This window comes from Thermobia domestica, chromosome 8, assembly GCF_964235325.1.
Source record: "Thermobia domestica chromosome 8, izTheDome1.hap1.1, whole genome shotgun sequence".
NCBI classification, from domain to species: Eukaryota; Metazoa; Arthropoda; class Insecta; order Zygentoma; family Lepismatidae; genus Thermobia; species Thermobia domestica.
The window spans coordinates 85,297,855-85,325,350 of NC_137461.1; the positions used below are offsets into that span (position 1 = coordinate 85,297,855).

Sequence of the window (27,496 nt, forward strand, 5' to 3'; positions counted from 1 at the left end):
TACTCTACATTGACGACTTACCTAGTATCTTCTCAACCTTTTCTTCAAATATATTGCTTTTCGCTGATGATAGTAAACTCTTTAGAGTTATTAACACCGTAAATGATGCTTCTTCACTGCAAGCTGACATAGATATGTTAAACAACTGGTGCTCAAACTGGAATCTATCTTTAAACCGTAAAAATGTTCCACTCTTTCTATCTCCTTAAGAAATAGTGTAGTTCGTCAGACATATGCCAACAATGTACCCATCAAACGAGTTTCGTCTCAGAAAGATCTAAGCGTTGTCTTTGATGAAAAACTCTCCTTTGCGAATCACATCATATCGATCTCATCCAGAGCCATGAAACTAATTGGTTTACTTTTTAGATTCCCGGAAATACAAAGTATCCCTGCCCTTACGATGTTTTATAATGCTTTCATCTCCCCGATTGTTGAATATTGTTCACCTGTGTGGAATATGGCAGTAACTACTAATTTATCTCGCATTGACTCGGTTTTAAACTTCTTTCTTGCCATAGTTAAATTTATAATTTATGAGTTACATGATCTCTCGAGACTGGAACTAATGTCTTTAATGAACTTAAAAATACTCCTGTTAAACGACGTCGTGCTGCTGACTTACTTTATCTATATAAGATTATCAATGTTAAAGTTGATACCGAATTCTTCGAACGCGGTCTCTAAATTTACTAACTTATGAGGCTCCTAGGTTACCAATTGTTCAGAGCTTCTTGTTTTACAGACTAGCGCATGATTACAATACAGTTTCAACAGATGTCAATATTTTTACTTCTAAACGAAACTTTAGAACTCAGTTGAAGAGAATATTGTAAATTGAATATTGAACCTTCTTTACTGTATTCTTGTATTTGTTACTTTTTTGTTTTTTTCTTATGTTGTTGTGTTTCAGCCAAATGGCTTTGTGCTGTGTGAAACTTAGTGAATAAATAAATAAATAAATAAATAAATACAGATTGATTTATTATTTCAACCATAGCTATTATCCAAAAGGAATAGTGTCCGACAATGGTTGAAACATCATGATCCTCATTCTTTTTCAGTTTCAAATATTTCAAAAGATTGTTTCTCCATCATGCTTGTAACAAGAGTGTATTATGAGTATCTTTGTCTATTTATATCCCTATGTTTACATTCATTCTTTTATAATAGGAATATTTACCAATTTATAAATTACAATTTAAAAAAATGAATAATTGCTTGACAATAGACGATCTTCTTCAAGGCATGTTTATCGAAGAAAAATGTTTTTACGATCTATTCAGAACTCACTGCCTGGCTGCAAGAGGAACTCTTGCGTAAACTTTCAAAAAACGTTCGTTATTAAAAGGGCACAAAATGATAATTGGCAGAAACGTATAAAACTGGACATCAAAAGGAGTAATACTACTTCAAGAGAAAGAGTTTACATTTTTGTTCTCTGATACATTGTAGAGTTTACGACCACGTTATAGCTCAAGTATCATTATAAGATTCTTCATTTACGCTGAGTTAACCATCTACAGATAATTCCGTTTTGGTAAGTGAGAAATCAGTTCTAATTATATTCTTTTCTCTAAATCAAATGCCAAGATTCTGTCTGGTGAGTTCATGTATCTGGATATGTTGCTTTTACGTGTTGTAAATGAATCATTTACACTTAAAATGACGATTCCTTGTGAACAGAATAAGACTACATTATATAACATTTGCATTAAAATATACCTTGAACTGTGAAACCATACATATGTGCACGCGGTTTGTAATTGATTGGACACAATATTGTTTTACGGATAATTAGCGGTACTTACTTGATTGTTATATGTTCATTAAATGGGGAACATTGAGTGTATTGCTTAAAATTAGTAATATAACTTCATTCCGCTTTATTATTAGTCCTCATCGTCAGTATCAACAAATTATGTCAGGAACCTTTAGTTACTTCCGTATAAGAAATCAGAGCATTTGCAGGAATATTATTTGACACACAAGTGACTGAATATATGTGTATAATGAAGTCATAGTGAGTACGTGGCATGTCTTATACTAATCCTCAATCTATTTCGTCACTCAAGTTCCACAATTTCAAGTTTTTCATATACCCCTTTGAAACACATGAAAATGAAATGGGTACACTACTTCTGCCTTACATTAAGTAGATGAGCTAGGGCCTTCTTTCAGACAAAATAACTTGAAAGCAGTGATAGTAGTTTTGAGATTTGATGCCTTTTTAAAATTATTTCTAATAAGTAAGATCTTAGTTCCTCTCCCTTTCTTTCTCTCTCTCTTTTTTTTTATTTTTTGAAAAGTTTCATTTAACCAGGCCTGTGTACTGCCCAATAAAAATAGTATGTATACCCGTCGCTCGAAAGTTTATAGAGCATATATTCTAAATCTATAGAGTCCATCTATCATAACACATCTAATATACGAGGAGTTATCGGAAAGTAAGGTTACAAAGCCTGCAGTGAAACGTGTATAGGGGTCTATATTATTTCATACAACCTATACAGCCAACAGGTAGTACATACATTATGTTATTATTCGATATAGTCTCCATATTGGTTGAGGCACTTATCGCACCGTGGGATGAGTTTGAAGATTCCCTCCTGGTAAAAGTCCTGTCCTTGCGTATTCAGCTACGTTGTCACAAAGTATTTCACCTCCTCGTCTGAAGCGAAGTGACGGTCTTCTAGGTGCTCCCTCATTCCTAATTCTGCCATCAGACGCAGTAACGTGATCTTTCTGTTGTCCTGAACCCGCTCTTCCACGCGAGCTATGTTCAAATCTGTTGCTGTCGTGCTGGGTCAGTATCTGCTTTCCTCGTCGGTGACGTTTTCTCTATCAGCCGCGAAACTTTCGACACCATTCTGCGACGTTCTAACGAGACATTACAGCCTCTACCAGCTGCACGTTAATTTTCAGTTGGGATTACATGTTTCGCCCGCAGAAATCGGATAACTGAGCGGACTTCTTCGCGAGACCAGGTTTCCAAATGAGTTGTCATTTGTATTTACCTACAAATATCGCCCTAGGTAGCAAGTGGCTGAAACTCTGTACAGTTGTCAACTCCATGTATTAAAATTACCGCACACTCCTCATTCCTCTATAATAGACGAAACTCCAAAAATACCGGCCTTGTAACCCTAGTTTCGGATCGTCCATCATGTATATAAAAAAAGGTAATTCGTGAATGAACTAATAGTATTCAACAAAATAGTTTTGTAACTTTGCTCAAGAAATTTTCCATAGGAAGAAGAGAAGCTCGAACAAAATTTTCAACAAAAGTAGATGAGTATGAAAAGTTCTTTCTGCAACACATTCTTATTGTTAAAATTTGATACTTTTGATGGGTTGAAGTGTATCTCTAAAATGAGAGTACTACTATATGTTGAGTTGAAGTTCTATGAAATTTTACTATAAAATTATTTCTAATGAGTTAGGTTCTAGTTCCTGTCTCTCTCTCTATCTCTTTGGAAAAGTTTCATTTTGCCCTGGTCAGTGTGCTGACTGATTATAAATAGCACATCTATATGTCGTTTGAAAGCTTATAGAGAATAGATTCTAAATCTATAGCATCCATCCATCATAACATATCTGATACACAAGAAAAAGTCATGCGTGAGAACTAATAGAACTCAATTCAACACCTTAGGAACATTTCTTAAGGAGTTTTCTACAGGGAGAAGAGAAGCTTGAATAAAATCCTCGGCAAAGATACATGAGAGTGAAAAAATTCCATCCTCAGCACATACTTAACGTATAAATTAGATTCTATTTACTGGTACAGTACAAGTGTGACTTACTCTAAAATTTTCTACACTGACTCTCTCGCAAATGTTTTCTCACTTTCTTTTAAATTGTAAAGCTATTAACTCAGAAACTTGGTAGTGTTATATGCAGTAGATACGAATTTTGAGTGTAATTGAAACTAATGGGAAAGAAGAAGACAGAACGGCGCTTCAAGACCTGAGCTGTCTTTTTTGACAGTGTTCCGTAGATTGTCTTAAACTGCATTTTTCAAAATTTAAGTAGAATCATAAGTAACGGACATTATTGTTTAAATAAAGTAGATCAGTGTGGATTAGAATCAGGGCCGGCGCGAGGGGGGGTCGAGCCGTGCCACCGCCCAGGGCGGCAAGTCTAATGGGCGGCAAAATTTGAAAAAGGAAAGAATACTATCAAAATATAATGCTTCGTAATAGGCCCACATGGAAAAATAAAATTGTGTTCACCTGAGAATATAATTGAACTTGCTTCATTCACATTCAGGAAAATACTCACTCAGGAAATTCAGAGTATCCCCCCCCTCCATTTTCAATTATCAAACTACTAGTCACATGTATCTCGTTCAATTTTTCCCTTGCAGTGGCGTAGATAAATTTTCAGCTAGGGTGGGTAATATTATTAAAGTGTCTTTCTATTCATTCCAGAATACAATTTAAGCCGTCAATTCACAGATAACTGTTACAAGTAGGCCTACACATTATATAATGGTGAAACTGTGTTCAGAAAGTGGTTAGTTTATTCCGAAAGTAAGAATACTGTTTTCTGTTTTTGTTGCAAATTATTTTCCACAAGTATAGTATCTTTCACAGTTGATGACTGTAACAATTGGCGCCACACCTCTGAAGTTTTGGTTAGTCATGATAGGTATCCCATTCACTTTGAGTTGCAAAGAAGGTGGATGGAGCTTTCGATAAGACTGAAGAGTGGTCTTCCAATTGAGGAAAAACACTAGAAAATGTTAACTGCCGAAACACAACATTGGAAGAACGTAACAGAACGACTAGTTGCAATAATATAGTTTTTAGGTGAACAATGTCTACCGTTACGCAGAACATCAGATAAACTTTACACAAGTAATAATGATAATTTTCTAAACTGGTAGAATTCTCTGTAAAGTTTGATAGCGTCAACACATTAAAAGAACCAATGCAGGACAAAATAAATACCAAAATTACTTAGGAAAAATGTCCAAAATGAAATTATTCAAATTTTTAGTGAACAAATAGTATAGTATAATAAAAAGTAAAATATTGTCTTTGTTGAGAGCTGCAAAATATTATAATATAATACTACACTGTACGCCAGATATTTCTAGTACAGAACAAATGGCAATAATCGTTCGTTTTGTACAAATTACAAACAATAATGGAGGATGCCTTGTAAAATTTGCGAACACTTCCTTGGTTTCGTACCGGTAACAGATACTACTGGTCTAGGACTGACAGAAGTAATAATTAAACAGCTAAAGGAAATGAACATTCCTATCAAAGATATGAGGAATCTAGGATATGATTTGGTACCAATATGAAACGCAAACATTCTGGTATTCAGAAGAGAATTTTAGAAATAAATCTCCAAGCCTTCTATGTTTCTTGCAGTAGTCATTCACTAAACCTTGTCGTTAACGATGCAGCCGCATCATCTCAGTACCCTGTTTCATTTTTTTTTGTATACTTAAAAAAGTTTACGACTTTTTCTGCGTCAGTTCAACGTTGGACTATACTAAAGGAACATATTAGCAGTCTCACTTTAAGCACCACAAGGTGGGAGAGCCGAATTGATGCTCTGACTCCACTTAGATGTCAAGTAGGGGAGGTTTGTGATGCCTTACTTAAAATAAGTAACGATAACAGAATACCTAGGCAGATAAAATGGTCACCCACCATGTTCTATGTATAGTAAACCAGCTGCCTGACTTTACTTTCTTTTGCTCGACTCGTTATCTGATATAATTTTTTACTCCACATAAACATAGTAAGCAAAGTCTCCAAACCATTGATTCTCATGTGTTGGATGCAATGGGGTTTCTTGAAAATGTATTTGAGTTTTTTGAGAGGTGCAGAAATGATGCAAAGTTTCAATCTTACTTAGTTGATGCGATGGAGTTGACATCAGCATTAGATATGGACGATCCAGGGATAGGTAATTCAGTACAAGCTCGAAGTCGAAAGAAGGAGACACAGTTTCAGTACGAGGCAGAGTATGAAGCTATTGAAGATCCACCAGATACAAGATCGATTTATATTACAAAGTTCTAGATGTAATTGTGTTAGCTTTAAGAGGAAGGTTTGAGCAACTTATACATCACAGCTAGTACCGTATTTCGATTTTCTTTACGATATAAGTAGTTTTCAAGATATACCACTTGAACTTTTGTGTGAAAAGTGTACTAAATTTGCCATCATTTTAACACACGAAGAATGGAAAGATGAAAACATGATTTGATTCGAAAGACTAACTGAAAGTGTTATCTGCTATAATTAAGCCTAAAAGTTCACCAAAACAGACTTTAAAATTAATAAATATAATTAATTAAGAAACATAACTTTGCTCCCAATGTCAGTGTTGCATTAAGGATTTTGTTAATCTTATCGGAACAGTGGCAAATGAAGAAAGAAGTTTTTCGATACTTAAGCTTATTAAAAGCCATCTACGTTCTTCCATGCCTGAAACACGCTTGAGTGGTGTAGCAATGGCTAAAACATTGGACTACGCGAATGTGATAAAGGAATTTGCTCACATCAAAGCAAGAAAAGTTTCTTTCAATTACCTTCTGTTATGTTAAATTTATGTATCTCCATTGTGTTTTGATATAAAGTAAGCTTAAAAATTAAAATTATTGGTCTTGACTAAATCATTTTTTAAAAATTTTGTTTTCTGTATGCACTGCTTCACATCACAGATATACAACGAAATTGTGCATACTGAATATTGTGTCATGTACGGACGGAGTCGTTTAAATATTACGTAAGCATTCGAGAGAGGTAGTTCAATTTTTTGTTCACTTTTCCATTTCATACATGTTTTTAAATGGGGCATATTAGTTTATCGTGACTTTTGAACGTTTTCTTTCAAAATAAGGTTTGCGGATTAAAGGGGCGGCATGTGAAAGTACCGCCCAGGGCGGCAAAACTGCTAGCGCCGGCCCTGATTAGAATAGTGACACAGTCTCATCATGAAATGTAATAGTTGAGTTTTCTCTGCTCCCAATATAATGCGTAATTTACTTGTCAAGTTTCTGGGATATTCAGGTGATTCTGTAACTAAAACAGTATGGAACAAATATTTCCATAATGTAGAAAAAATTGTCATGTGCCTTGCGAAAGAAGCTAGCAATACGTAGGACGATTTCGTAATGTAATATGTGTATATGGAATATAACAGTGAAAAAATGTTAACTTGTGGGAACCCCAGCTCCAGTAATGGGAAGAGTGGGCAGTGGCGGCGATTGGACGTTAAAAGTGGGGGGCAAGACATGATCTGAATATTTGTATATCAATGTTAATATACAAATTTCCCCGGTTGAAACTACATACATTAATAGGACATTTCAGAAAAGTGGGGGGCAACTGCCCCCTATGCCCCCCCTAATCGCCGCTCATGAGTGGGAGATACGACTTTAGGAAGAAACATTTTTACTTGGAGAAAATATTGTGCTAGTAAAAAACATTTTTACTTGCCGAATATATTGGATCGGAAAATGTTGTTAGTGCATCCTACAGATTAGTCCAGAGTGCCATACCTTGTTGCACGTTTTTCTACATCTATGAGTGACTCATTGGACGTCTATCCTCGTCAAGTTGTAATATAAAACCTAGTTTGACTGCGAAATAGTGATTTTGATTGAGTGAATTCTCTGTGATATATCAGAGAAATAGTCATTGAAGTACTTCTCAATGACGTTGTTCAGGATAATGAGAAGATTTATTGTGCAGAAACTGGTGTTTTCCCCTGTTTAGGAAGTATGATGATCCTTGTTCCTTTCCACTTTTGATCGAAATGATGAGTACTGAGCATACTGAATATTACAAATTTTGCGTACTTGAAGTTTTGAGGACCTCTTTTGGTAAGGCATTTCATAAGATAGCATTTAGGCTGAGAGCTTTGCGGTTTTCACAGATTGAAAATAATGCATAAAAGAGGATTGAAAATAAGTTCCCAGGAGAAACAGACTGATGACTTAGTGTTATTTCTGAATTTATCTTCAACCACCATTAAAAGACTCCGGATTTTTCCTTACTAATGGACAGTTCGTGAAGGAAAGAACTGTGATTATCAAGCAGATTTATATATATATCGATCTAACGACAAGAAAACACACAGGAGTCGATAGAGTAACATATTTCTTTGACAGTAATCTTCAACGAATAATAGTATAGGAAGTGATTGATAATGGAAAGTATTATTTGGGAAGATGAGTGGATTGTTAATGCTGTCTGATTTCATTCGTTAAGAACAACCTGATACAAGAGTTTTTGAGGGATTCGAACAATGAAGTGTATGATTGCGCTCTATACTTGGTTGACAATTATATTATCAATATTTTGTGCTATTGTCAAACGTTGCAGAAAATATACGAGTTGTAAAAATGTGAGAGAAGATTGGTCTGAGTCCGTAGTGCGATATAAGTATCTCTAGAAGTACGAGATTGGTGGATTTCAAGTATACAGAATTATTATACGAATCTAGGGCAGGGTTGCCAAATAAAAATGGTCAAAATAAGGGACGAGTTGATGAGTTTCAATAAGTATAACGGGAAGGGTTTTAATAAACATGATCTAGAGGTAAAAGATGATCCAGGCATCAAATAAAAGGAGTAATCATTTTAAACTGAAAGAAATACAAAAGTATGAACTAATACAAAGAATTATTTATTATAAGAAAAATTTGATAAATCTTACTTTTAAGACATTGGATTTAGGTTACTTAAACCTTCTTCAAACAATCGTACTTCACGCTTGACTTAATTGCACTTATGATCATTTTCAAGTATGGATTAGGCTGCCGAAAACCTCATTGCAACTTAAAGTCGAAGAGCTGATTGCTATTATTAAGTTCAGCTTTTATCAACTGGTCAGAACACCTATTTCTTGTGTCAGTCCATTTCAAATTTATATGTGAGAAAACTCTTTCCACAAATGAATCTGACGGTGGGATGCTGAGGAAAAAGGAGATGAACTTAAATAAATTTGGGAACTCAGAGCTTTTCTGAAATGGCATTTGCAATTTACTACCCACACTCATGTCCTTTTCCGCCACCAAGATATCAATACAGACTTTTACTGAAGAAAATCCATATAAGTCATCTAACGATACCTTGTCTTCAAGTTTCAGCTGTTCAACAACAGCCTTAACAGGGCCGTACTGGCCAGGCGGGAAACCGGGAAGTCTCCCGGTGGGCCCTGGACGGTGAATTTGTAGGTGGGCTCTCCGCCTCGTATCGAAAGTGGCGGTATATGAACAAAAAGGCATACGTCACGCACTCCTCGCATACGGGAGTAAGGGAACGAAGGACCATAACACGTCGAGTACCGGCAATACAGTCAAGTAATCCCAGATCAGCGTTGCCAGCCCATGATGTTGCCAAAAAAAAAAAAAAAAAAAAGAAAGAAACAGCCTCACATTTTTAGTAATTCAGTCCTTAAAAAGTTAATGATTTCCCCTTCTGCTTTATACTTTTACTAACATTGAAGTATTAAGCTAAATTGAAATATCAAATGATGCCATAACTTGAAATTCAATAATAATTTACATTTTACAGTACCGTTATTTTCCGTACAGAAAATATATAGGGCTGGATTAAAACCATTGGGGCCCTGGAGCGGGAAATATAAGGGCCTTTTATATAACTTTTATGATGGGCCCTCTCTTAACATGTTCAAAAGGTCTATGAATTATATAGGAGTGATTTATGTCATGTTTATTTTTTTCTTAAACTTTTATGGTGAAAATGTTTCCAGTATTTTAAAAATTTTTTGGGCCCCCTTGGTCGCTATCAATTATAGTACCTACAGATTTCGGCACCCGGGACGAAGTAGAATTCGGCGCTCCCTTCCCCTATACTCACCTCACCAAGTTCTTTTTTTATACATATAAAAGAAGCAGCTTTTGTCGTTATGCTACGATATTTTTTTATCAAGTTGCTTGGACAGACCATTGGAATAGCCAAATTTGATCATTAGTATTCTTTTACAAATAAGAGGTTTCTTCAAGAGGCTTATATTAGTTTTGTTAAACTTGACAAAACTACCTTTGGTAGTATACAAATCCAATTGGAGAACAGTTATAAAAATTTACAACTGTTTACAACGTTTCCAACTATCGATAATAAATGAAATTTCAATGCATTAGAAACCATCTATATACTAAAATGCTAATTTATATGTAGGGCCGTCGCGTGGGCGAGGCGACCAGAGGGGGGGCGCCGGGACGACAAATCAACAAAATTCAAGATATCATCTTTACCCTACATGTTTAGGAAGAATGTATCATTAACATCGTCCTGCAGAACAAACATTAACAAACCGTACATTTAGCTTTTGAACATAAACTATAATTGTAGGATTGAATTGAAGCAAATACTGACAAATAATTACAAACGTCACCTGAAAAAAGTTACTTTAGTATTCCAACGCTATAAATTTACTGAAAAATATATGTGTTAATCGCAAGGAAAGAAAAGTATATTTTGTTGGTTTTTGGCGAAAGTCAGAAAATAATAATAATAATAATAATAATAATAATAATAATAATAATAATAATAATAATAATAATAATAATAATAATAATAATAATAATAATTATTATTATTATTATTATTATTATTATTTTATCATTTACACATTGGACTTTAACATTTGTATCGATATTTGTGTATTCTATGATATTACTATGTTGATGTGTATAAAGTTCAAAATAAACAAGAGTAGCACTCAATTTCAACAATTCAAAACCATGTTTTCATTAACTTTTATGTGTTAACTATGAAAGCCGTTGACTTAAAAGAAAATTGACATAATACTAACTTCTTTATCTTACATTATGAACTTACATTCCACATTTAAATCTAGAAGTACAGAATAAACTCTGGTTCTTTTTCATATCACGCTAGTCGAGGGGGGGGGGGGACGTCTGGGAATATTTGCCCCGGGAGCTTACAACCCACGCGACGGACCTGTTTTTATGTTTGTCTCTAAAGAAAAGTTTATATGTTTGTCTCCAATCCTTTCGACAATAAGATCTCGAAAACCACAAGTGCTAGAAACGTGCCGTTTTAACTGGTCGATTCCAAACTTTGTGTAGATTGTCCAGTTCTAATTGAATATTTAAAAAAACATGGCCTCTATATCTTTATTATATTTTTTTTAGGGTTACACGGGAAGTGTTGAAATTTTATAAAAGTACACCATATCCTATGAATTTTACATTCCAACACAACATTGTTTATACAGGTGTTGTATATCTCTCAGGCGTTTGTTTCATGGCCAAATGATGAAAAACGAGGGATAACTATTTCTCCAGGCTAAGACGAATCATTATTGTTTGGAGTATTTCACCCAATGAACACCATATATCACTGGCATTATAATTAATTGTATATGTAATGTATTTGCTTATTACATACTGCGATTTATGGTACCCTTGCCGATTTTTATCAGGACGTCTTTGACTTGTGTCTGTAAAGGGACATGTACAGATGTTGCGAGGAATGACAAGAAGATTCATGCTCATATGTAAATGATACGTTGTGTAGAAAGCGCAGGTTCAACTAGTATACTTTTAAAATGGGTGATAACATTAATTTCTAGTAATAATTTTAAACTTTTGAAATTTTATTCTGTATGTGTCCACACAAATAGTATTTTAGTTTCAATTGTTTTGGGGTAAAAATATTTTGTGAAATGTAATGGAAATTCAGAAGGAGCCTTCTTTGCGAATTTCTCAATATTGATCGATGGAGACGAAGAATTTGTTTAATGTTTCTCTTTAAAATCCAAATGTAGTTTGGCTACTACGTATGTTTGAAATTATAGTAATTACTTAATTTCTTAATGAATGAAACCTCTGAATTTAAGGCTACTTATTATCAATTGACATATTGAAAATACACTAACACATACACATGTATGTTAATCTATCTATATGTGATGAGGAAAACTAAAAGGGACCATTTGTCGGAAATGTGCACAGTGGAATTATTACCATCACTGAATAGAGCTTAAAATTCTGAACAAAAAGATACCTCTATAGAAAAAAAGTATCTTAAAAACTGGATTTTTTATAAAATGACTAATCATAATTGACGTAAAAGGATTGTTTTGACAAAAACAAGGTTAAAGTTTTCCAAAATATAAAATCACTTTATTTATTGACTTAAACTACTTAAGAGATGAAATTTGTTTTAAAATATTCTTTAAAATGTTCTTTACAAAATCCATTAACTTTGAAAAAAAAATAGACATGTTTGATGTTACGTCAAACGAAAAATTAAAAGGAGAGCTTGTGTTTCCCAGGGCGTTTGGTGGCATGAGACGGTCCAGCAACATCGGGCGTCATGGGCACAGGATCATCAGTCTTGTCACGCTCGTCATTAGTTCTAGGATCATCTTCTTGATTTGGAGCAGGGCACAGCAAATCTTGAAATTCTTCCTTACAATATGGTCTGATATATGTGTACAAATAGTTCTTTCGGCTTTGCGAGAGACCAGGCGGTTCAACAATTTTGGAAAAACATGGAGGGCCACTCTCAGCTTGAAATATTTGGTGCACAAATTCAACAGCATGTATATCTCTTTTAGACACTACTTTTCCTTTCTTGCTTGACTTGAATATGAAATGGTTGTACTGTGTGATGTTGGGAACTCACTTATAACAGGAATCAGTTGGCCGCTCACTTCTAACTCCAATACTATTCACAACCATTTTTCTTATACAACTGCTTACTATTAAAAGAGTAAAACATTTTCCTAAAACATGTTTATTCTGTAAAACTCATGTCAAATCTAAAAGGGACCATTTGTCGGTAATATTCACACTCTTTATTTGTCCCTATCAGAAAAGGTACCGAATGTCGGGTGATGTTATTTTCAAAGAGACGCTATCCTTCTTCATTGTTAAAGTTCTACCTAGGTGTAGTTTCATGTTTTGCGCTAGAATGCAGAAGAGGACGGCTTTTGAGCCTATCACCACCAGTTAGAAAAGGTACCGAATGTCGCTCCCATGTTAAAACGCCATAACGACATTTGGCCCCTTTTCCAACAATGACATAACCTCATGAAAACAATTTTCTTACCTATTTAAAAGTTGTTTTTACATCATACAGTGCATTTTTCTTGTAGTAAAAGAGTTGTTTTACCTAATTTACTTAAGAACTGAAAATATCAAAAGTTGACTTTCTTCACGTTATTTGGCTCTCCCGTAAAATCAATTTTTCCGACAAATGGTCCCTTTTAGTTTCCCGCATCACATATATATAATGTGTATTATGAATATATGTATGTAGATGGATAAAATATCACACAACTTGATACGTATGCACAAAAATTATATCCTGGCGATACAAGTAGTTGATGGTGAAATTATCCCAATAAATTCCTTCAAATTGGAAGCATTTAATGTCAATGGAATAATAATAATAATAATAATAATAATAATAATAATAATAATAATAATAATAATAATAATAATAATAATAATAAAAGATGACTGGTAGCAATCAATCTTTTAAAAAGACAAATTTCGTTAAGTTCTCACCCCTAAAGCTCCTATTCCACGGCTGCTTCAAGTTCGGAAATGTTGTTATTCCCCTTGTTTACCTTCATTTTTAATATTCTTGCGCAAATATCATCTTGCGGTCTTCTACAGTATATCACATCGTCATTAACAAATCATATGTAATAACTTTCTTTAAATAATAAGTAAAAGCTTGTTGTGATTTATTGAAACGTTTGGATTGCGAATGAAGCGAGGAAGATTTTTTTTCCAAATCTATTCCTTTGCAATCCCACAACAATATTGATGTAATAGATCGCCAATTCTTTCTCGGGGAGACGCGTCGTTCATTCATTTCCAACATACTGAGAAAAAATGTAGGTGGCGTACTTAAAAAGGTAGGTTACATGCGTAATTCCTGTAGTTTTAGGATTTAACGTACAACAGACGTATAACTAAAAAGGCATGTTTTTTAATACTTTCTGTATAAGTGTTCTATCTATACGTACTTTCTGTATGAAACAATGTAGGCGGTCAGAATCTCACATACAAATGAACGTATATAACATATAGCTGACGAAGGTAACATAAGTATATGCACGATGTAACATCTAAGGGCAGTGCCTATGTAGCATACGGATAATGTATGCTTCATACCGATTTCTGTAGTAAGCAAGAGGATACCGTATATTTGTACAATATACCGCTGTCCGGAGAACGGATTTTTCTCAATGCACTTTTTCTTTCTTGCTCGTTCGCCACCCTCTTGCTATCAGTGTACGGGACTACGGCCTCGCTCGCCCACCCCGCGTACGGGGCTACGATTCTTTGTATAAATTATAAATTACTTATGTTGCTTCATATATGTATTGGTATATGTACCAGGGGCGCCTATGAAAGGTTTACGGCACAAGTGCGGCATTGTTATTTTATGGGGAGATATGAAGAAACGAGCATGTGCAGATGATTGTACAGTTGCACGAGAAGAATGAAGGATTGGACATTACGTCAGATCAGTCAGTGTCAGGGGAGAAATTACAGATTTAAAAAAGTTTTAAATCTGCATTTTAAGACTGTTCAGCATACTTGATCCGAGTGACATTCCCAGACTCCTTTAGTTGTCGGGGGAGGAGGTAGTAAGTAAATGTAAATGGGCCCCTGGAAAGTATGTTTCCGGTCGGCCACTGGGTTGCAATACGGCTCTGAGCCCTAAGTTAAATAGTAAGACAGACTACTGGCGCGACTAAAAGAGCTGTTTTGTCCGCTGAACAGGCAGAAGAGTCGATGACTCGCGACAGAAGAGGGACGAGGGCGCCGTGCAGGCAAACGACTCATTAAAATGTGCGGGCCTTAAAGTCGTTATGTCAGGTAAATTTGTCATTTGGGCAAAATATGGGACCATTGCCATCCCCTATCAAAACTCCCAGGGACGCGAGACAAAATCATAAAATAAGGGACTGTTCCTTGAAATCCAGGACATTTGGGACGGGGCGTTAAGAGATTCTGGTAATTCAAGGATGTTGACATTAGAATATTACAGTATTTCAAAACGTCTGCACTATCAACCTCATTCTCGTAAAATCAGAAGCGGAGTTTGGGATGGCTAATGGTTCACCTCCCCAGGTCCCGTGCTTAGAGGGGCCCCGTGTTTTGAGCACGTTTAGAAGTAGCATGTTGGCGCTCGGCGATTTTTACCAGTATTCTGACTCCGCGGGGTCATTATTGGCATTTGACCCTGAGCGCACCTAACGCCGCGGCTCTGAGTGAAATATATGAATATCTGAGATAAAATAGAAGTGAGCTGTAGACCTGTATTGATACCTTTATTTAATACCTTTATAATATCTGTTTATTAACATAAATTGTCTTTCCAATATTTACAAGATGTATTTGTCCCATATTGTATACTACAAATACACTCAAAAGTTGAGGTAGTTTGGAGCACCATTTAGTATCATTCAATTGAGCTAATTTTTCTCAGTGGTTATTTTGGTGTAATATGAAACCATATCAAGGGGTGAGACTCAAAAAAAAATGGGAAGTAGAATAATAAGGACCACCCTAATTTACATACACACACACAAACATATATATATATATATATATATATATATATATATTTGGTACTACTAAGAGAAGGAATTATATTGAATGAGAAGTTCTTAATGAAAACTGAAAATTTGAAAATTTTGAGCTTTATAGAAGGGATAGATCGAGAACAAGAATTAGAGGTACTACCAATACAATACTGAATAATTATAGCTTAATTATAAAGATATTCACTTGCACACTTAATTAATTCTTTGAATATAGATATGAAACGGACTGGCTTTTTATAATGAAAAGAAGACAAAATCTTTGAAATAGAATCAGTGAAGGAGTAGCTTAGTGAGAATGTAAAGAAAGAATACCATAAACACAATCCAAAATAGAAAAGCTTAAAACCGCAAGAAGTTCATACTGAATACTGTGCTTGCTTTATTTCCAACCAACACACTTCACAATCCTAATATACTATTGTGCTTTCTTTTATGATATGAGAAACGAGACAAATCTACGTGGTGAATGAAGAGGAAATTAACTTTTGTGTGCTGCAGATATTGAACTATGTTACTTAAAACGAGTTTTATGGATATTTGTAATAACACACAATGACTTATGGGCGCTTGAAATTATCGTAATGGCTTACAGTATTTGTCTACTTACACTTAGACCAAAAAGACAATACGCAGAATAAGAAAATAAAAGATTTTATGGACAATAAGACGGAAATTACTTCATTTTTGTCCATAGACAAAGCTTTAGTGAACATATAGCTGGCAGTTTTAAGCTTGCATACACACCTCAAGGTCCCATTGCATAACTATGCGTATTTTACCATTGATATAGCTTCGGGATGTACCGGAGAATGATTCATATGAGTTGCTACCTTTCTGTTGTGAAAGTTGGAACTTTCTAGAAAATGAAATTAACTTCAGAAACGAAACGTTATTTTTACTTCAGCATTGTTCAAAAGGGAAAGAATTATATGTTATGAGAATATAGTAGATACATCTAAATTAGTTCTACTGTTTTCGAAAATAGAAGAAGAATTGGGTATGCTTCTAATATTTCTTTTATCCTCACATTTTTAAATCGCTCAACTTGGAAAATCTCGTAACACTTTTCACGCTTTACTCTTTTTAAATTATATATCAAGAATCGTCATTGTCGTTTATTGGAACACTTAAGGTATACGTTATAGCACAATGAGCGATAGGCTGAATATATATATATATATATATATATATATATATATATATATATATATATATATATATATATATAGCATATAATCTATAACACTTAAATAACGATTAAACGCATGTGCTTTTGCACTCTTAATCCTTTGCTTCGAAATTTAAATTTTCCGTTAAAGGTTGTGTTAACTCAGTCTTTCATGACTTGATGCCATCAATGGTGTAACTTCTCTGTTTTGTTAATGTACTTTCTAATGAAAAAAAAAAAAAATGTTAAAAGACATTGGGCAGAACATATTTGTATCCGTGGTAAAATTTAATTTTCTTTTCTTCCTACAGAATACAGTGGCGAAAAGTTTTTCATCCAAATACTTTACGTGATAAATATTATAAAATTTGCATGAAACATGTACAACTTAAGTGCCCGGTGACAGGCCATTAAAAATTTTGGCTTTTATGCTCGCCTATCAGTATCTTGTTCTGATGGGCTCCTCAGGAAGCGGCCCCTGTGGAAACTATTCGTGCAATTGCCGACGAATTAGGCATATACCATACCATTGTCGTTCAATGGCTCCGAACAATCGCTTAAGTGTAAAACTGGACTCATAGATGCCACACAATTTGAGAGCGGTCAGTAAGATCGCTGTCTGCTGAAGGTGTGCAGTTCTTTGAGTGTACGTATTAACCGTTAGAGCGTGATGAATGTCCAGAACCCTTTCAAAAGGATCCATGACCCGTAGAAGGTGCTGTTGTTTTTAGGATTGAGAGTGGTGGTGGGTCCATCATGCCTTTCACCATCTACGTGCGTGAAATCATCACTGTGGATCTTACAGTGAAATGTACCCTAAATTTGTCCACAAGCATGCATTTATATTGAACAGACATGGTGGGGTTCTGATGTTGCACGACAATGAATGATCACATGCCACTCAAAGGATGGTGCAGTTAGTTCATGAGTTGTATAATGAAATCCTTCCTCACCCACCGTGTTCTCCTGACATTTTCCCCATCGACTACCACTTCTTCTAGCAGGAATAGTTTTTTCTCATTACCAGTCAGCACAACGTACCATTAAGGATTTCTTCACAATGCGGACTCCAGATTTCTTTCATCATGCAATTAAACGATTGCAAAGGTGTGCGATTGCACGAAACCCAGAGACCAGGGGCGTCATTTAGGGGGTAGGGAGGGGCATTTGCCCCCCCTGAGTTTGAGATTTATATAGATTTTATCAATAGAGTAGTAGTAAATGAGTGAAAAACGCGAAATTTTACTTATATCGAGGGGTTTTGCCTCCCCAAGCAAAATCTGAAATAACGCTCCTGCCAGAGACTACTTTGACTAACTGGGTATATCAATTTTCATTCGTTTGCCTTTTGAAAGTGACACATATTATATGGACATTTGAATCATTCCAACCGAATAACAGGAGAAAATATTGCGTTTTAGCGTATAAACACACTATATGATTGATGCACATAGACACTTCAAATTTTCATTTGAAGTATTTTGTGTTATTCCAGTAAATTTTAGATGCATTGGATAATATACTTATAAACAGCTTATATAAATGCAACACTAATTTGAATAATAATGTGAAACTGTTTTATAGCGACCTGTTCAGTTGGAGAACTTTATTACAATGTACTATTTGGTCTAGGAATTAATTCGTGCGGTTTTTAATAAAAATTGAAGCTTTATTTCAAAAACAAAGTAAATGAATACGTTAACAAAAATATTGTCCATCGCTAGCCACTACTTTCTCCCATCTTTCAGGCAATTTACGGATTCCGTGTCGAAAGAATTCCTCATCTTTTGACGCAATCTAATCAAAGATCCATTTTTCGATATTTTCTGAAGAAGTGAACCGCTGTCCAATCAAATCGTTATTCATGCAATCGATCAAGTAGTAGTCAGACGGAGCAGTGTCTGGTGAATATCGCGGGTAGAGTAACACTTTCCATCCGACATTTTCCAAATAGGTTTTGACCGGTTTTGCGACATGTGGTCGAGCGTTATCATCTTGATAAATAAGTTTATTATGCCTGTTATTCCATTCTGATCGTTTTCAGGCCAGAGCTTGCTTCAAACGCATTAATTGTTGTCGATAGCGGTGGCCATTAATAGTTTCGCCAAGTTTCAGAAGTTCATAGTACACCACACGTTTCAAATCCCACCATATATACAGCATAACCTTTGCACAATGAATATCTCGTTTCGGTTGTGAAGGACCTGGTTCACCTTGCTTCACCCAGGCCTTTTTTCGTTTAGGATTCTCGTAATGAATCCACTTCTCATCACCAGTTACAATTCGATGCAAAAATCCCTTCCTTTTCTGTCTTTGAAGCAGCAATTCGCAAACGGTTTTTCTTCTTTCAACGTCTTTCTTTTCAATTCATGTGAAATCCAATAAGACATCTTTTGAATCATTCCTATGGCTTTGAGACGTTTGGAAACTGTTGTTTGCTCAACTTCAAATGCTTCTGCAAGTTCGTCCTGCGTTTGACACGAATCCTGATCAAGCAATGCTCTCAATTCTTCATCTTCAAATTCTTTTGGCTGTCCAAATTGCTTTTGGTCTTCCAAGCTGAAATCACCACCTTTAAACCGTGCAAACCACTTCTGACACGTTTGCTCAGCTAGAGCATGGTCACCAAACACTTCCACTAAAATATGATGACTTGCGGTAGCACTTTTCTTCATGTTAAAGCAATGAAGAATAACTCCCCGCAAAAACACTTTATCAGGCACAAAATGCGCCATTTTCAGTTGAAGAAAAAATGTTGTTGTTTCCGCTTCAAGCAACTGACATATACTAAACAAGATGCTCAATGACAGTAGTTTTCAACGCATGTTTGGATCAACGAAACTATGGGACAATAAGCTAGTTACGCCATCTTTTGTAAAACCGCACGAATTAATTCCTAGACCAAATACAAAATCTTGTAGCTAGTCGATTTCCGAAAACTCCGACCGAATGCTTCCATATCCGATGTTGAAATTTTGCATAAACACAGAAAATGAACTAGCGAAATCATAGAATGGACTGAAAAAAATGACAGAAATCATTGCTTCGATTTTCTTAACTGAAACAAAAACTTAAAAGCTTGTTGATGCATGGAAGTTCTTCGATGAGATGAAAAAGAATATTGAAAGAGAATTATAGCAATACAACAATCAAGCTTATTTATATCAAATGATCCGAGGACCGTATTCGAGAATATCAGAACGAAATCAAAGGTGATATAGGTCAAGAAAGAGCCAGAGGGTGGACAGTGAACTGATAACTTGCATTTTTATTATTACTGAAATAAAATGAAATTCTTTATGTTACATGCTTATGTCCTTCAGATTAAACGGAGCTGATGATTAATGGAAGTGAGTGATTATGAAATAATTGGTGAAATGAGCATGTGAGAGGAAACGGGGAACCCCAAGTCAACAAATGGACACGATACTATCCACTACCAACTCATATGATCTGGGTTCGAACCAGGAACTTCTTGCACCAGAAGTGAGTGTCTACTTATGAGCGATCGTATCCTTCTTATTATTAGCTACTATTATCAAAGTTTGAATAGAAACACTCTAAGAAATACTCAAATACTAAAGTTAGTAACACCAAGCAGAATTTTCACCACTTCCATCATTTCCAATGAGTAAGAACATTTTATCAAATGATTAATTAATTTCCAACAATCCTGTTTAAGCGGTTCTAATAAGTTAGTCGGCCAATAGCAGTGAATAAAATCTGATCTAGAATATCTGAGTCTAATTGCTTAAAATTGCCTACGATAATGGGCTTCAGTAATTAAAAATAATACCAATTTTAAGCGGAATATGTAGTCTATCTGAAATTGTCCTACAGGGGCCTCTTCATAATCTCGTGAACAGAATCGTACATAAAAAACCTAGTCAACTAGCTAATACCAAGCTAATACAAAGTTGTGGTTATATTATTAAGGACATTATCTAGACTCCAAGGTTTAGATTCAGTTCCAAGGCGTCATTTCCATTTGATTTTTTAAACAACACACAGATAAACACTAATGTTAACTAATTTTATTTATATGATTGGTTATTTGTAACTCTCAATTTGTGCTAAATTTTAACTTTGAATATACGGAAATTCGAGTGTAGTAGAAGAAAATCTATTGGCTCCAAAATATTGGTTTCGTAATGTATTCTTCATTATATCACTGGGCTTAAGCAGTAATTTGATAAAGGAGATATTAATATAACTTCATTGACTAATAACGAAAGGTGGAAAGATTCAAATTCCTTAGTAGGAGCTCCTTCGTGTCTAAGCGGTTAGCGTATGTGCCTGTGGCGTGGGAGACCCGGGTTCAATTCCCGGCATGAGCTCATGTGGTTTGAATTCCACATTAATCAATGAGTACCGTCTCATATAGTCTCGCTGCTGAAAGAGACGCTAAACTCAAAATCAACTCAACTCAAATTCATTAGTACTATTTTAGACAGACGATTCTAGTTGCATACACTTTTTTTCGTATCATAAACAACTACTTTATAGAGTTTTTTTCAGTTGTAAAATGAAGAACTGAATTTGTTGCAAAGAATTACTACTATCCATAAGTTACAATAAACATTAATTAGAACGGAATTATGTGGACTTGTACTACTTCTTCAAATGATATTCTACTTACCTATATTTTTGAATATAAAACTTCCTTATATACAGTCTGCGAATAGTCTGTGAAATGCTTCTTCTAGTCTATCTTCTTAGTCCATGCCAATAAAGGGAAAATGTGATGTGTATGATGTAACATTTTGGTCTTATCTGAATCACTTACGCAAAACCGTATAATTAACCCTATAACGTATTCAAGCATAAGGAAACATGATTGGTCAAAAACAACTAATTTGGACCTATGAAGTAAAAAGAACAATAGCATCACGTTTTCAATATCTTGTAAAATGGTTGTTGAGGAAGAAAATTTGCTAGAACCTAAATGCTATTATGTTACAGCTTTTGGTACCCATTCTTCTATGAAATGGAACATACTTACATAATCGTATGTGACTCTAATGAGAACTAAATGTTTTACTACAGATGTAAGGCACCACTTCAAAGTGATTCACGTTCGCACGGATAGAAGTCAATCGTGCTATATGTATATTATTTGCTTACATGTGTGATTTCCGACAATATGAATCGTATGTTTAGAATAATTTTATTATCTGTTGTACTCGCGTTTATCACCTAATGACAGTATTGTGGATTGTGTACCACATGATTGTTCTTTGTTCTTTACGTAGCAGTTGGTGACACAAAAACGCACAACACGAAAACCCATCGTAGAACTACTAGGCAACATTTTAAGGAAATATAATGTACTAAGAAACCAAGGTTTATTAGTGTTCAAACATCAGTCATTATCGTGTTGTATTTGTATGGTTTGATTAAATTGGTTGATTTTATTTAATGTTTGCTATTAGCGCAAAGGAAATCAATTGCAAGGCAATTAGCGTCTTCTGTATGTTGTGCTATGCATTATCGATAGGGCAAAGCAGTACAAGTCAAATATAAAGTTTAATTACTACTTTTCTGAATATATGCTCTATGCACATGATTGTATTCTAAAATGAAACACATTTTGTTTTTTAAGTGCAATTTTAAGACATCATTAAAAGAAAAAATGGTTCTGTGATGACTGCAAGTTGATCAGCAGAATGCAAGTACCAAAGGATTTCTACCTACACGTTGGGAACTAGTTAAAATGAATTCACAAATACTTACAATTATCTTCGTTTTGCACGTAAGTACATATTTATTTAGTGTGAATATAATAGACATAAAGTACAAAGATGTGGTTAAATAATTAGTTTTTTTAAAAAAATCTGTTCTTGCTTTTAGCCATTCCATCGTGGTAAATTACGATAAGTAGTCTGTACTCACTTAAAAGCATCTTCTGTTTCTCAGTAATGTTACACAATATCTTTGTTGATTAATTTCTAATGTGATTAGATTGACGCTCATTTTACACGGATTTTGTAAACATAATTATTAAAATTCTATTTGTTTTAAAGAATATTTATTGACTGTGATTCTGTGGGAGTCATAGTGGCTCAGCGGTAGTGCGTTCACCTCTGATACGTAGAGACCCTGGTTCGGTTCTAGTTTTCACAAATGGGCTTCATGGCGGACAAACATCGGGTGCGCAGTTCTTTTTTCGGGGTTCTGCTTTTTGCTTCCAATTTCTTAATTTCACCATTTCGTTCATTATCATCACTGTTTTCCTTAGCCTTGGAGCATAATTAGGGTATATGTGCCATTGAACTAAAAGAATGACGTGTTATATATATAACATGAGTATAATATGTTGTGGATGATACGAATATGTAGAAGCCCGAATAATTGGGGAAATCATTTTAAAAAAGTAAGAGATTATGTTCTGAGATATTTCTAAAATCACTCTTGTTTAATAAAAAGGTAGACCTAATGTATGTTCAAAATAACATCACTTTTACTACAAGAAACATAAAAATTTCAATCAAATATAGATTTTAACGTTAATTGAAATAGAAATTTATTTCTACGAACCGATATATACAGTTCGATTTTCAATAAGTCCTTCTTACTTGAATATATATATATATATATATATATATATATATATATATATATATATATATATATATATATATATATATATATATATATATGTGTGTGTGTGTGTGTATATGTATATGTATATGTATGTATGTATATTTCTTAATTTCAATGCCGATATTTGGTGATCCGGATGACTGGACTTAGGATAATTGCAGCTAAACGGTACTTCAAGTAATAAACTTCAATGAACAATAATATTGTAAATCACACATCCATTACTTTCAAGATATTAATGAAAATTATTCTGCTCACTTTGAAGATAAAAATTTTAATCTTAAATTACTGGAGGTGTTAACGTACTACATCAAATTTCTTTCGTCAAAATTAGGTGTATGAATCAAATAAAAGAAAGAAATGAGGATGTCTTGAAAGTAAATAACTTAGAGTCTTACAAATTTACGGGCTATACTTGCCCACAAGCCTTTGTATGTAATGTTTTTAGCACAATTGTCTTCTGTTTTGTGTTTGTTTATTGGGAAAAAGAAAGCATGTGAGAGACCACACTTATGTATGTCTTTTTGCGTTCAAATTAGATAAAGGTATATATATATATATATATATATATATATATATATATATATATATATATATATATATATATATATATATATATATATATATATATATATATATATATATATATATATATATTTAATGTTCCACAATTATGTTCCGAGGTTAAGAGAGATACAATGACAATAATGAAGAAAATAGTGGAATGAAGAAAGTAGAAAAAGCAAAATAACCGCCAGAAAACCCACGCATACGGTGTTTGTCCACCACAAAGTATACTTGGCGCAAGTTGGGGTTGAACCAGGGACCTCATGCACCATAAGTGAAGTCTCTACCTCTAAGTCAAGACGGTCCTTGTATTATTATACTTGAAGCGCATAGAGGATAAAGGTCTTATGTTACATTTTTCGAAACTTTGAATTTTGGCGGTTATTATGTTAGTCATGCTACATACCACATCATTTAGTAAGTCCTCGTCTGGGTGAAAAGATTTGGAAACGATGAAGTGTGTATGTTAACACTCATACTTGTGAAAGTTAATTTTCCCGAAATACACACTTTGTTACATATCACTTCTATCCTCTAACCGCCTCAATTCTGAATATTGGGTTAAGCATATACACGTATTTACACACACAGACGTGTGAGTTCATGAAACCTACGAATGAGATACAGGTGAATTGAGTTTCTGTTTATTGAAGTTTACAAATGAGTCGTCCATTTCCAAACGGCATCTTGTCCAAGACAATTCAATTTTGAGATATTGGCACCATTGTTTCAATAGTTTTCATAGCTTTCATATGATATGTGCTTTATAATTCCCAAAACTCCAATAAGCGGTGCAAATTACTTTTAAATGTTGGAAATGTTTTCATACAGTTACAAGTTGGTTCTTGTCCACATCCAACTAACCAAAATGGCGGAGGCAAATCTTTAAATTTACAGAAACAAACGGCTTCTTGTCCTTCAGACATCTGTAGTGAGTAAATAACAATTTCAAAGCGACTTTCATCCACAAGTTACAGATAAGTTAAAAATGTATACTCATGTCCAAAATGATTGTCGCATATGTATAACTGTCTTCTTGTAAGAATATAATTTGATAATGATTTTACAGGGTACTTTTAATACTGATACTATGCGTATAATTGAAAAATATATATTTGTGGTAAATTTCATAGGAAAAGAATTATAAATATGAAAATTAGAATGAGTAAAACAAAATGATGCTAAATGGTCAGGAAAATTTTATTTTCGTTTTATTGATCTTATTTACTGCTCTTTTGACATGAAATTTGCCACATACATGTCTTTACCGATTATACACAAGAACATTGTAAGAAACACCGGGCGAATTCATTACCAAGTTATATTCCTACAACAACATATTTATGGACATGCGACAATAATTTTGGACATGAGTGTACATATTGTTTTCTCATAACACAGTAGGTTCTAAGAGCAGTATGTTTATTTATAATGGTTGGTAACCCTTCTATTGCTGTTACTGTCTAGATACACCATATTTTCAACTAATAGTTTCATTGACAAATCTACCCAAATAGGAGGTTGGGTCGTGTTTTGTGCTGTGCCTTCCAACGTCTTTTATTCTTTTAACGTTGTGTGTATGATCTAATCCTGTGATGGGCGAAGAATCACAGACCTCGCACTTAAAATATTCCACTGAAAAATCGTTAATGAGTAAGGGGTCTGTTCTAGGAGTAGATCCGGGTAAGATCAGGTGATATCAGACAATTGTTTCAACTTACATTTTGGAACGGATTGGCATGATATTCCTTTCTTGAAATTCTACATGGTTATCAAATGTGATGATACCCTCAGGAGGAAGAAGAAGCAGAAAATGATGATGCCGGAGGAAGAATGGAGGATTTCGGATATACAGCATAAGTACAACGAAATAACGGTGGTGTTCGTAGGTTTCCTTAAGAAAATTTCCCTCAACTCACACAAAATTTTCCCTTTTCTTATAAATTTTTCCCTAGTTCCTGGAGTGTCTAATTTCTGTGACAGAAGTTATGTGATAAGATTAATTTAGCTACAATGATGGAAGAGCCAACCACATTTGCTTTATTAATTTGCATTTTGCCTTTATTATTTTTTCTTTTCCTTCAGTTTTTTGACCAAAAAAAAAAATGTATCCAGCCAACAAAGGAGGTTAATTATGCTACTTTCAACATACACAAACTATTGCTATTGTATTGGTTTATTTCTGAAGAACAAAGAAAAATTAAGGATTAATATTGGCATTTATTCCGAAGTTGGTCGTCCGATACTTTTCGAGAAAATCTTCATAAAAACTATTAAAATTCATAATTTTTCTATTCCTACGTTCTTAACTGACTTTAGGGTTCCTTTCGTTACATCGTGAGGTAGGGGAGAGGTTAGGTTTGGTTTGCATATACAACAGAGGTGCCCTTGGACGTTCGAATAAAGTTTACTATTTAATTTACACAGTATTGCCGAGCATGCGTTAGCGAGTGAAGGCGGGTTAAAGCCCTGCACGGCATGTTGTTTTCAGTCTTCATTAAACTCTAATTAATATAGTTTCTTTTACACTTACCTTAGTAGTTCGGTTCGTACTGAAAACAATAACTTTCTCCACGTTTCTTCACTGTCAGCTCCTTTCCACACTTCCCACAATTTGTTGTTAGGTTCATGCTCTTCACATAGTTTTAGAAGATTTTGCTCATTATGAACGTATTGCTTCACGAAATTTAACACAGTCAGTTCATATCCTGTGCATCGTTTCGGTATATTTACCGCCATGTTGATAATATAAATGCTCGTTAGTTTCCCAGAATGCAACTATTCTGTTACCTTCCGCCAAGTAGTCTCGCCCGCTCGCCGAATAGTCCAATGTTTGTAACCATTTATATATAACAAATAAAGAAATTTTGGCATCCTTATATATTATCAAGCACACAAACGATCAAATTATCCATATCTTCCCTGTAAATTAAAAAAAAAAAAATGCTGGAAACGGACGCTCAACTTTGGAACTTAACCCTTTATATTGGTCAATCAGTCAGCGCCACGCGTTTTATCGAAAAATTCCCTGTTCCCCTTTTTGCTAAATTTACCTACGAAATTTCCCTCAAACTACGAACACTGGATGATGGTTCACACACACATAATCATCATTAGAAACTGTTGTTTACCATGCAAACACGTTTTGATCACGCGATCTTTTTTTTTTTTTTTTCGATTTAGTTTCGTCGTGAAGTTTTAAGAGAAGTTGTCGTTTACCTTTACTAATATTTTCTCCTGCTTTCAAGAATGTTTCAAAACAGTCATTGTTTATTCATCGTTGTATTTCATATGTTTCAACAATATTCTACAATATTCATTGTTCTATTTCATATATTTCAACAATTTCTTTTATAGCTATCACTTTTATCCTGTTTTTATTATAATAAATAGATAATTACATTACATCATCATATCACTTATGTCCCCGAAACGCCTTATCTTCATGACAAAATGGCTTCGTACAGTTCCAAAAGTTATCTTGTCCTTCAAACAGTTCCAAAACAAACTCTTTTCCAAATTTCTTTTCAATATTTTCTTCAAACTATTGCATAGAGTT

The 27,496-nt window shown here is 34.4% G+C and overlaps 1 protein-coding gene across 2 annotated transcripts in view; it reads left to right on the forward strand.

Annotated features, from left to right (window-relative positions):
* The first annotated feature begins 1,407 nt into the window (after nt 1–1,407).
* The window catches only part of LOC145691775 (uncharacterized), a 54,650-nt gene continuing 28,561 nt past the window's right edge, over nt 1,408–27,496 (forward strand). Inside the window, exons 1-2 of one of the 2 annotated variants that reach the window (XM_081767086.1) lie at nt 1,408–1,540; nt 22,370–22,519. In XM_081767086.1, the coding sequence (XP_081623212.1) occupies nt 22,481–22,519 (39 nt within the window). In that variant the 5' untranslated portion in view covers nt 1,408–1,540; nt 22,370–22,480. Of the gene's footprint in view, nt 1,541–22,027; nt 22,520–27,496 lie in introns of those variants that run through there. The other variant, XM_081767084.1, reaches the window with a different exon arrangement.